Below are 13044 nucleotides of genomic sequence, written 5' to 3'. Positions count from 1 at the left end.
AGCTTCTAACATGGCCAACAAAAATATCCCAGTAGGGAACAGAAGCAGAGGTTATTTTTAAACATTTCCAAATGCCTCATAATGTACAATACAAACTTTCACAGCATCCTTCTCAGTTAGCAGTTGCTAGTATAACAGCTGAACCACACACAGAGGCATAAAAATATCTAAGGCACCAAAACATAGAGCAGATTAAAAAGACGCCAGGATTCATAGTCCCTTTTTCACAGAATAAATTACACTGTCCCATTATTTTTCTAAAAATCTTTAATATTGCCAGTAATATAAGTTCCCCGTCACTGCCTGGGAATTATTTGTGAAACATGTAGATGCAATGGAAAAATCTGATGTTGTACTTACAAACCTTAGTCACAAAGCAAACAAGTGAGATGAAAACATTCATTACTATCTTAGAATTAAAACTGACCGGCCCATGTAAAAACAAGAAGAGAAAATTTCTGAGACCAGGAAAAAATTCCCTCTTTACATATGTGCTCCTGTTCCCACTTGTGGATAATTATTGGACAGATTCTTGTCCACCAAAAAGAAGTGTCATTTCAAAAGGCTAGGCTGTTCCCTGTTCCTGTCCAGCAGAGATATGCAGGTTCCCAAAAATCATGATGCACCTATGCTGGTTTGCTCCAGCTGGGAGCTGGAAGGCAACCACACACATAGCATTACACTATGCTAGTGGGTAAGAATCTCTTTCCAGGTACACCCAAGCCACAGAGAAGAGATAAACTGGAAGGAGTGCACTGGTGGGGATATAGTCTCTCAGTTCCCAGAATATTCATCTGTAATGTTTATAACATGTTGTGCTGAGTCTTCGTTATCTGACATCCTTGTTCCCTTTGTACCAAAAAATCAGTGATGTGCATGCAAATATGTGGGAAAGAGAGGGGTGGGGGAAGGAGTCCTGCAAACGTATATTTTACACCTGGCTATTTCTGCCACAAAAGACATCTGCTTCAACGGAGCTTCTAGAAAGCATCTTTATGGTGTCTCTTTTCCCCACACAGCCTGTATAGTACTAACATCCGGAAGAGGTCCTGTTCACTCCTTCCTCTGGCAGAGCAAAGATTTCTCTCTTCCTTTCCTTCTCTGCAAGCACTTTCTTGTGGGTGTGAGGAAAGATCAAGTACCCCTTTGCTTCATATCCCCATTTTGTCACCCCATCAAAAGTAAGATTCTGTCTTCTTTTCTCACTTTTATTCTTGTAACTGTTGTAGCAACCAAAACAGGATCATTAAATCCTAACTAAAAAGGGTTGACTCTTCATTGTGTACATGGCTACAAAAACTGGAAAGCATGAATTCTTACAAAAATCTAAAAACCAAAGTATTCAATACATAAAGGAAGGCCTATACAAGGACACAAGTGTCAGCCAGACAAGGTTATGAAAGATTTCTAACATTTGAAATATTTCCAAATGCCTCATAACATACGTTAAAAACTTCCACAGCATCCATCTCATCTAGCAGTCGCTAGCATAACAGCTGAACCACACAGAAGCATAAAAATATCCGAGGCATCAAATCTTAGTGCAAGAGAAAAAAAGGCCAGTGTGTTCCTGCATACTGATGTTCAGAAATAAAATCTATAATTTATGTTTCATGTGACCATGCTCATGCAAAAGAGAAATGACTGTGTTAATTTCAAATTGCTCCCCATAGTTTTATCTACACACAACTAAGGGAGAAATGTTAAAATCTTACAACTGAGTCTGAAACGCCCTGTCTGTACCAACTCTCAGCAAGAGACTACCTAAAAAATTAAAAATAGTTGTACCTACAAAAGCTCCACATGCCGCTCCTCTACAACCAAAGCTTACAAAGATGAGAACACTGACAGAGACAGACAATTAGACTGATGGCAGCAGGTGTGTGCTCATTCCCATAAATAGAATCATTAAGGTTGGAAAGATCATCGAGTCTAACTGTTAACCCAGTCCTGCTGTGTTCACCACTAAACCATGTCCCCAGGCGTTACACCCACACGCCTTTTGAATGCTTCCAAGGATGTGGATTAAACCACATCCCTGGACAGTTTGTTCCAATGCCTGACCATCCTGGCAAAGAAATTTTTCTTATATCGAAACCAAACCTTCCCAGGTACAATGTGAGGCCACTTCCTCTTGCCTGGGAGACAAGGCCAATCCCCACCTGGCTGCACAATCCTTTCAAGCAGATGTAGAAGAGTGATAAGGTCACCCCAAGCCTCCTCAAGTCTAACCACCCCAGGTCCCTCAACTGCTCCTCGTAGGACTTGTGCTCCAGACCCTTCACTGGCACAGGTGCCCTTCTCTGGACACTCTCCAGCACCTCAATGTCTTTCTTCCAGTGAGGGGTGCAGAACTGAGCACAGGATTTAAAGTGCAGCCTCACCAGTGCCAAGTAAATCTCAATTCTTGCTCCACATGTAGTTGAACACATTATGTTTCTTGTAATACTGCTATACAGATTCTGTGGCTGCCTTCTTTTACCATCTGATTTTGGTGAGACAGTTTACTGGCTGTCCTGATCACTTGGCAACTGTTTTGCAGGTGGTAGCCCATTGTCTCTGGATTTTCTATCACCAGATGGTATCACATCACTTATTTGAGTAGACCAATTTTTTAAAAAAGGCAAAACCATACCTTCTCCAGTCACAGGATATTAATGTGGTTTTGACGAAGTGATGAAAACTTCTTTTAGGTCACTTGGTATTTCTGTACTCAGATTTCATGCACGAATTTTTTATCTGATAATATTGACTTTTACCTTTCGAACAACAAAAGTGTAAGAATGTTACACTGGGCTGAGACATATACAGAGATGTATCAGGCTGTTTAAAGCCTGTAGCACATTAATAGCAGTTTCCCAAAGCACTTGTGTCAGCCTCAGGGCTGGATGTCTCCCCTCTCCCCACCTTCTGCTCATGCCCTTACCCCAGCGACACAGCTGACCCTCTTGATGAGCCACTCAAAGGTTCAGTCAGGCAGTAATAGGACACTGCACAGTTAAGGGGTTTTGTTTGGTTTTAGGTTTTTTTTTTTAGTGTGGTTTGCTGTTGTTACTGGGTTTGGTTTGGTTTTTGTTGTTGTTGCTTTGAATTTATTTTGTTTACTCTTTTTTTTTTAACTCCTTCTCCCAGTTCACACTGGTGTGATTAGTGCTGGTGTAACAGAGAAGGTGAGAATCCACAGAAGTGGATGTTGGGAAGAGAACCAGCATCACTCTCAGAGAGCTGTGAGATCAGGTCAAGCTGCAATTTGATAATATAGCCAAGTGTTGTGCAGGAAAAGACTGTAAAAGTCTTAATACCGTTACCTCAGCAGCTGGTGATATTTAACTACATACAAAATATTCTACAGGAAACCCACCAGCAAATATTTCTATTAGCTCATCTTAGTAACAACAATCTGTCTGACTGAAAGGAAATGTAATTTTCAAATTTATGTAACACAAACATTTAAAACAAGCACTGTCTGGTGAGCATATAGCAATAAGTCACCAGTTTCCAAAAATGAATATCATTGCCTAGAGTTGTAAGTGTGGTTACAGGAGTCATACACGTAGCAAGCTGTTGTTATTCTGCCATGGTGACAACTGCCCAGAGGAAACACAGTGGTGGTACTTGGCTGTGAGAACACAAATTTTCAGATATAAGTATTTCACAGCAGAGGTAAACAAGTAAAAGCTGTTAAAGCTAACAGCTGCTACTATGATTATCATAAGGTATGCACACAGACAATATAATTCACCTTGTTCTTGCTACGTTCAATGTCAAAACTCTGAAGAATGAACAAAACATGTTCAGACAACTCCTATATAATGAAATTGGGACATACTCCCATGAAAGTGAAGATACTCAGCTATTTTCTGTTTCCTGTTAAATGATTAAAACAAAGCAACAGAAAATATCATATTTCCCAACCTCTGAAACAATTACCTCACTACATCTCAAGCAAGAACCACTGTCAGGTTTTGTTTGATTGGCTTCATTTTTATTAGGAAGAAGGCAATTATTCTCATTTAAGCTGGCTATGATGTTCACATTGTTGTTTGTAGTGACCATATCTCAAAAAGAAAGGTGTTCAATGTGATATTGAAAATATCAAGAAGTAAAGAAATACATGGAAAACCTCATTCTACTAAATAAATTCAACCTGATTTTCCAATAACATCCCTTTTTGTCAAGGAAGATAAATTAACAGAAGATCTTTCCCAACTAACCTTCAAATAATGTGCTTTTTTTTGTCAAGGAAATTAAATTAGCTGATAGTTTTTCCTAACGCTAAAGCAGAAAGAGAGAAAGAAATATAGAAGTAAAGGGAATCAAGAAAAACAACATACCCAGCAGTAAACTGCCAGTTTTCACTCCTGAGTAACTGCCGACACCATTTAGGAAAAGGTGCCATGTTGAGATTATTTATTTCCTAAGATTCTTCTGCCTGACAATCTAAAACATTTTTTGAAACAGAAATCAAATAGCAGTAACTTTCTTCACAGTGTATCTCGCATAAGGCTTATGCACAGTTTCTTGAGATAGTGATCATTTCCAAGTACAACATGCAGAAGCTTAATGATGTATTCCTGATGAAAATTATTAGATTTTTTTCCATACCCCTGAGTCAGTATTACACCTTTTCCCATATTCTTTGTATTAAATATTAGCAGGAATTGGGTAAGTGACTCACCTTCATCTAAAGGAGCCTCTTCCTCCTCACAGGGAGAAGGAAGGAGAGGCTGCAGAGGTTCCATGTTGATTATGAGTTGCTTGTTCAAGGAGGGAGAGCTGCGACTCTGGGTAATACAGGTTCTAAAAGAACGGGGAAAACAGGGTCAGTTTGCTTACTGGAAATAACTGCAGTGCAGTAGGTTTCATCTCAGAATCATTTTGCATAAATAACTAGGCCTTGAACTGTCATAAAAAGCTCTACACATCGAATGCTGCTTTCAGCTGTGTTATGTTGCACCCTCCACAGATGTAAACATTTCAACACCTGAAGTGTGAGAGAGGTTTTGTGTTGGTTTACCTCCTTTATGCTGCCTGCGTTCCTTTTGTCTTAGGCAGGATTTCAATGTGTTGCTCCTCTCCACAGTGCATAGCAAACACTAGTATTTGGATTCAAGGAAGGGGAAGGTTGTTCCATTGCCTCCAGAACTGGATAAAGGATTTGTTACAGTTTGAGCACCAAGGATCAAAGACTAAAGCAAGAACAACTGTATCCCTGTGCTTTACAGATACAGAGTGCTCTCGCTCATGCCCACGCACCCCAGATGCTGCCTCTACACCATGCCTCCCTCCAGCACTCAGGCTGGTGTTCTTTCTTGTCTTACTTCACTCTAAGAGGCTTTCCTGGTAGCAGGTGTTGAATATGCTCTGGAAAGTTTTAGGAATGCTGTTGATCTTCTTCAGTCATGATGTTTATTAGCCTCAAAATATATTACTGAGAATGTAAAATGGTTCATTTGAATACATTATCTAGGATTTACATGACGCAGGCCTGAAGCAAGAGTCCTGCAATAAATCTTTGCCATTATGTTATAAAATGTTTACTTTTGACAAAAGCAAAGATAAAACGGGACAGTATTCCACTTGACTTCAAAGGGTATATAGATATAGTGCTGAAACTTCACAAAATGCATTTCACCTTTGCACAAAGGCTCAACTTAAAATTCCACATAAACAAACTAAACAAAGTTTAGTTTTTTGACTCTTGCAAGTCAAAAGGTGGAACTGTGCGTTCCTGAAGATTTAGGTAAACTTGGGACACAGATTTCCAACTCTTAACACACACTACATGTCAATTTATATTCTGTGGGAATGAATAAGCTTTCTTGCTCAATTGACATGATTTCTTGTGCCATAACACATGCCCAAAGATATATGTGTCCTCATCTGCATTCTCTGAACACTCTCTAATAACTATTTGGTTTAAACTTTCACTCTACATAGAAGGTTTACACTCAGATTATTGTAATTATAGTCACTCCAACACAATGGTAAATCCATAGGCTTTTTATGCAATCCCCGAATCTTTGTGCTTGTTGTAAAAAGCACAAAGCAACTCCCAAAATATGAGTTGTGCCTGGGAGCACCCATAGGTTTCTAGTCCATACTTATTTTCAAAGATGCCTCCTTCAGGCATGCCTTGGAAACAAAATATTAAATCATTCATTATGTGTTTGTCAGAACTTGCCACTGCATTAATCCTGCATAAGTACACACTCCAACAGATTTTCAGTACACAGTGCTTTAAATGTAATATCCAAACATAAAGATACTGAACAGTACCCTCCTTCCAGCTGCAGGTTTCTTTCTTTATGCAGCCATGGTACAACTGAATTGACATTAAGGGTGAGGGCAACCAGGGAGAAAAAATCTCTATATATATTTAGATATATAGATATACATTTACCTTCAATCAGATATTTTTTCTACATGTTTTTCTTCTGAAAAGCCACCATCTCCTATCCCCAAATCCTTTGTCACAGGTAATTTTTTTAAAACATGCTTCTTTTTTTGGGCTGAAAATTTTCTATACTTTTTGCCGACTTGTGCTTTTAGAAGAATTGATTGCCTCTGCCTGCCATTTCACAACGTGAACTATTAAAACACCTGAAATCATTAGACTATTCCTTAGTCTTTCTAAGAAACTGAACCTGGAGCTATTGAAAATGCAAGCTTTGTAAGAAGGGTAATGATAAAAGGTATGCATTGCTGTTTATGGGTGTTAAATCCATATGATGTTGCTTTATAAATTTATTTGCTCTCTGATCTGTTTCTTTATGTACACTAAGTTTTAAAGGATATGTTTTAAATACTTCTAAATATAGAAATCAAAGAAAAGCAAAATACAAGACGAAAAATAATTGCATGTGAAAATCTTTTCTTACGCTGGAAAAAATAAACCTCTTGGAAAGTAGGCAATAGCCTATTTCCCAAAGTGAGAAATTATTCTCATTTAAAATACATTTGTGTGCCCAAGAATTCTATACTGCCTCAATGATGCACCTATATTCTGTCTTCTGTGCTCTCATTTAACATATTCTAGACCTTCACTTACCCCATTTTAAAATGTAATCTGGAAAAATATGTTTGAAAGCATGTCTGTATGGCCCAACTATTAATTACATAGTAGGGCTGCACAACATATTATAAATATTTACTGCAAATATATTCCCACCCTTTAGTAAAGACAATCCACTTTTATCTCAAATATAGACAGAATAGCAATATTCAATGAAAAATAAACAAAGCACACTCCCCCCAAACATGAAATCTCAATAGAAATAGGGAGATGGTTGTAGAATGCTCAGAAAGTTAAGTAAACTTTTTTTAAACAAGGTTTTAAATAGTTTTCCCTGATGCCTCCTTCTTTTCTGAAGTGCTTTAATCAGGTTCTTAGGAATTTTTACTGCCACTACAATGAGTGATAAGGACCTGAAAGCATTAGTTTGCTTGCAAAATCTAGCTGCTTATTTCTTACAAGCCAAATTTTCCCCCAAAAAAAAAAGATTCTCTAATATTATTTTCTCTTTACTGAATGAACTTCACGCTTTTTAATCTGACTGCATTATGGAAAAACTATCAAGTACACTTTGAAAAATACCCACAAAACATATGTGAACCAAAAACATTCAAAACCAAACAGAATCTAGGAATGAAATTAGAATGTTCTTTAGTTTACATCATAACACAAAAAAATAATACAAGTTATCTACCTGACTGATTAATTGAACTCAGTTTCAAAGAGCAGAGTTTAGGTTCTCCTTTGTAGGAGATGATTGTCATTTTGTAACATTGTCAGACATATATTCCCTAAGGCCTGCATGTGCAATTGTGGAAGCTCAGAAAGACAGCCATTGCACCTGACAGTAAAGGAAAGAGAATATTTCTATGGAGAACAGTATTTCTATAGAGAACAACTATCGTTTACTTCCCTAGTCCTCAAACTTTAATACTGAATGTCAAGACATACCTGTGAACTTCAGGAGGTTCCCTCTGGATTTTAGAGCTTGCCTCCACAACTTCTTTGGCTACTTTTCCACTGCATTAAAAGATGAAATAAATAATCAAGTAAATGCTAAGATACATGCCAAGAACTACATTAAGTGTGAACAACTAAGTTACATTCAAGAAAAAAAGAAAAAGGAAAAGAATTGCTATAAAGTGCAGACATAATGTCCCAGAATAAAATTGTGCTATTTGCCCAAAAATTTACCAGAGAAAAAGCAACCTTTTGTAGTAGAACACCACAAGTGGGACTGGACTGCCTCTTTATCTCACACCTGTTTCAGAGCTGCCCAGCTGCAGGGCCATACAATTTCTGCACTCATTACACATCCTTGTTTTTACAGAAGTTGCACCAAAAGTGGAGCTGTCTGCTGGTGAAACTACTCTTGACAGAAGTGCCTGTGTGAAAACTCCTGTTTACTTTTTAAGTGACACTAAAGAGGCAACAGAAATTCTTTCAAATATTGAAATGAACAGATTCTTCAGCAGGAAAAGCCCTGAATTTTCTATGAGTAATTACTGACACTTTCTTACTTTTTGAAATGGTTTACCATGAACAAGAAAAAGCAAACACCCACCTATATCGGAATCTACTGCCTTTAAAAAATATCTTGCTGCTGGACATTGTCTTGATCTGACTGGATTTTGCATACCTTGAAGAAAAATAACAGAGGCTGTCACCTTTTTGAGGACATTATAAGTAAAAAATAAACAAGGCAAACTACAAGCTTTGTTATTTTTATAATAAAGTAATATCCAAAAATTGATCTTTCCAAATTTTTAAGGCCTTTATACAAACTAGACTATGAAGCACACATGAAATCATTCAGACAGCACAGAATGACTGAACAAGGAACAAGTGATTGTCATGATAACAAGAAAATTAAATGCAGACGCTGTATCTCTATGAATTTTCATTCACAGCATGAAGGAAAAAAGACTATACCAAAAGCCCCTGGGACATGTGTCCTAATACCACCTTGTTTGTGGGAAAATATGGCTATTTCTGCTTTTCCATGAGGAAAACAAAGAAATAATAAAGATAACAACTTGTCTCCCAAAGTAGGTGCTTTTCTAATATCTCTATTCAGTCAATTTCTTAGTAGCCTACATCATATCCTACTGCTTCTTTGTAATCACCAAGCACACAGCAACCTTTTATCTCAGTCTTTTATAAGATCATGGAAGAGTACCTCACACGTGCTGTTTCCTTGATGTTCTCTTGAAAAATGGCAAATTGATTCTGTATTGAGTCTCTCATTCCCAGACCCTAGTAAATAACTTTCTATGATTAATATCTACTTGAATAATCACAACAGTGAATCCCGAACCTGGATCAAGACAAGACTAAAGCTCTGTTTTTCAAAATATGTCATGTGATCACGACTTTACCTTAAATTCCAAGTCTCAAACTCTTCTAGGAACAGGAGAGGACCAAATTTAATTAAGGCAAAGTGTCATTACCATGAATTACTTACACAATCTGACTATGTCTGCTCTAATCGTATTAGAATACCTTGTTGGTATTATGCAGATATATATAAACAAATGGATGTATCTAATGCTGTTAAGTAACTGGCAGTCCCCACTGTACAACTCTATTTCTCTGAAATGTGTGAAAACATTTCCTGTTTCAAAATTACTATCTTACGGCTTTAGGTATGGATAGCTTTGGCTTCAGTTTCATGTTTGGAGGATTATTGTTATTCTTCTGCACTCTGCATATTAAACATTACTATTTTCCAATCTATTGTTCAGGTCCCCATCCATTGAATAATATTACCAATCTTCATTTTATTAAAGAAGTCCTCTTGAAAGACCCACCAAAATTGAAACAGGTGGGAAAAAATTTAAGCAATCATTGTTAAGAAATAACTCGACTCACAAACATAATTTGGAAAGTGAAAAAAAAATAAATATAGATGAGAGAAGCAGCAAGGAACACACCAAAGTCAGAGAAGAATGAGGGGGAGGAGGTGCTCCAGGTGTTGGGGCAGATTCTACCCTGAGGCCAGTGGAGAAAACTGTGGGGAAGGAGGCTGTCCCACTGCAGCCAAATAAAGAGCAGATATCCCCACTGCAACCCATGGAAAACCCTGTACTACAGCAGGTTCACATGCTGTGAGGGAAGCTGCAGCCTGTGGAGAGCCCACACAGGAGCTGGCTCCAAGCAGGTGCTGTGGCCCATGGAGAGGACCACAAGATGCAGCAGGTATATCTGAAGGACTGCAAGCCCATGGGAAGGACCCATGCTTGAGATATTCATGAAGGAGATTGGGGTAAAAAAGTGTGTAAGAAGGAAGGACCAGCAAAGAGAAACTCCCCACCTCCCTGACCTGGTCAGAGCAAGGTGGACATAGAGGAGTCAGAAACAAAGGAGTAAAGTTGAGCGTGGAGTTGAACAGGGGAAGGGTGGTTTTAGTTTTGTCTCCACTGACAATTTGAAATAGAGTGAAAAGGTAAGAAACAAATTAAGTTAAAAGTGGAAATCATCTCCTATTCCTTATTTATTTCTTGTAATGTAAAATGAAACTACTCAAACACCGTGCAGTATTTTCCAGCTTAAGTCTATTTCCAACAGAAAATGCTTCTGGATATTAGCCTTTATATATACACCATATTTAGACTTCATATAGTCTCAAGTCAAGTCTGTTTTGCCTGTGACAGTAATAGGCAAGAAATCTTTCTCTCTTTATCCTAAGCTATAAGATATTTTATCATATTTTTTTCCTCTTGACCTGTTGAAGAGAATGAATGAACGAGCATCTGGGTAGGCAACTTGCATCTAGCCAAGATCAAACCTCCTAAACCATGTATTTGTGATCAAAACCTAAATAATTAATATCACAGCTGTTTAACAACAAGAGCAGAGAGGTGATATTCCTGTGAGTCTCACTGAGACATTTTTACATTGAGCTAATTTCTACTCAAAGAAATTACTAATTTCTCTTCTTCAGGTGGAAATCATCTCCTATTCCTTATTTATTTCTTGTAACGTAGAATGAAACTACTCAAACACCATGCAGTATTTTCCTACTTAAGTCTATTTCCAACAGAAAATGCTTCTGGATATTAGCCTTTATATATACACCATATTTAGACTTCATATAGTCTCAAGCACAGTAGATGTTGGCATAGAGAATTGACAGATGTGTTGTGCCAGCTCCTGCTTCCTGTTCCTTCACTGAATATGTCGATTGGATAGATTGCATATTACTGTATCAGTGTTGAAACTAAAGAGGAACTCTTCTCCAAATTAAAGCAGGTCATTAACATCCAAGTTAGAAGACACATTCTTCCTACTTCATTTTTATTTACCCTTACAGCAGCCCCCTGCTGTTGCTATGTGCCAACACAGAAACAGTAATATTTATAAAATATGTGAGAGGCTGTAAGGAAACACTGAGTAGCAAGAATAAAACCTACATGCCTAAAGGGAAGCATCAATAAACAAATCTAACGAAGCCAGTGGAGGGCAAAAAGAATGCAGAAGAGTTTTTAATGAGGAATTATTATCACGTTCCCTTTCAGGGAATAGGGAGGTAGATAGTACTTTTTGTTGTTGTTTTTTGTCACTTTACAGGCTTTTTATGTTTAACAAGATCACAGGTATCTTTCAAAATGTATCTAAGAACATTTTCTTCCTTAAATCATAGAACTGTTTATTTTTCAAGCAGCTCTAACTAAGCCTTGGATTTCAAGTGGAAGAACAAACTACCTCCTGGCAGAAGAGGCCAGAGACTCAAGCCGAACAGATTGTTTCCTTCACTCTCAAGATATTCCACAGCAGGGCTAAGATTAACAGCGATGTTCCCAGACACAAGTGCAGTACTGTGTCCATTCATTATCTCACTACAGAGCAGCAAAAACAATGTGCTAGAGCCAAAACCCTTCTGTCTCATTTAGATTTTAAACAATTTCTAATACTGGCTTGAAGTGAATTAATATCCTCCATTAGCTTGCATATTTTCTGTTTGCATTTTGCATTCTGTTAATTAAATGAAACATTTCACATTGTACATTCTACTCACATTCACTCGTTTTTTTTACTTTTAGTATGGTTAGTGACTTTGGGTGTACATACTTGTAAAAAGCCTGGTTCTCCACCCCACACTTCCAAAGATGCTTGCAGGCTGCTGGTGTAGAGGTATGGAATGACAGCACAGCCTTCTTCTAAGCGCAAGGAAAAGAAAACAAATGAAAGCAGTGAAAATGTTGAATTCTCAAAGATAGGAATAGCTGTACCCAATGGCATCACCTTTAACCACATAAACTGAAGACCAAGTTTTCCTGTGTAGCGTAAATCTGTGGTTCACCCACAGATGTACAATCCACCCATAACTAATATTTAAACTGCCCAGCCAATTTTTTCAGAGACAAAAGGAGATGCTTTGAGGGGGCCTGGAACAGCATATGTACAAGTGGCTTTTAAAATAACTGTATAACTGGTCAAAAACAAAGGAGGGAAGTCTCTGTGTTCAATATTCTACATCACACTGTTGCTGCACTGCTTATCATCCGCCTCTCCCTCCTCCCTACCACTTGATATCCTACCATCAAAATTTTGCAACCACACAAGCAGTCCTGATACCTCTAACATTATTTCTTTCCTTCATTTTCTTTCCTCACCTCCATTCAAAACCTTAGACTATATCACTCTGACCTAGGGAAAGAACTGATTGTAACATGCTGTAGCCAAAAGCTTCTAGGATTTTAGTGAAAAAAGCGCAGTGGTAGGACTCCTAACCATATGGGACAGACCTTTTCAGCTGACCAAGACTTGAGGACACAGCTGTGATTACCCAAAAATACCTCACATGAATCCAGGTATCAATGCTTACTAGACTTTCAGTCATATACAGACATCTTCTATATTTTAGAGTGGGTGGGTACAGCTTTAGCACTTTAAAATAAATTAAAGCTTGACTGCAAAGGCAACCAAAATCATGAACAATCCACATAGCACAGCATGAATATTAAGTGAGAAATGTCTCAACCCTTTGCAAATTAGACACTTTTTTCCAAAAGGGCAATATTCACATT

General features: G+C 37.8%; 1 protein-coding gene across 3 annotated transcripts in view; it reads right to left on the bottom strand.

Annotated features, from left to right (window-relative positions):
- The window catches only part of FRMD3 (FERM domain containing 3), a 93575-nt gene that overhangs the window by 9780 nt on the left and 70751 nt on the right, over positions 1-13044 (bottom strand). For 2 of the 3 annotated variants that reach the window (XM_042033568.1, XM_042033570.1), the window contains 4 exons: positions 12086-12174; positions 8580-8654; positions 7967-8035; positions 4679-4800 (listed from right to left, as the gene is read on the bottom strand). In XM_042033568.1, coding sequence (XP_041889502.1) covers positions 4679-4800; positions 7967-8035; positions 8580-8654; positions 12086-12174 — 355 coding nt within the window. The remainder of the gene's footprint in view (positions 1-4678; positions 4801-7966; positions 8036-8579; positions 8655-12085; positions 12175-13044) is intronic. The other variant, XM_042033569.1, reaches the window with a different exon arrangement.

Source organism: Corvus kubaryi, unplaced genomic scaffold, assembly GCF_017639235.1.
Source record: "Corvus kubaryi isolate FWS band 111438036 unplaced genomic scaffold, C.kubaryi_AGA036_p1.0 37357, whole genome shotgun sequence".
NCBI classification, from domain to species: domain Eukaryota; kingdom Metazoa; phylum Chordata; class Aves; order Passeriformes; family Corvidae; genus Corvus; species Corvus kubaryi.
Note: the sequence above shows the minus strand (reverse complement) of the source record. Positions and strands in the feature narration are given on the sequence as shown.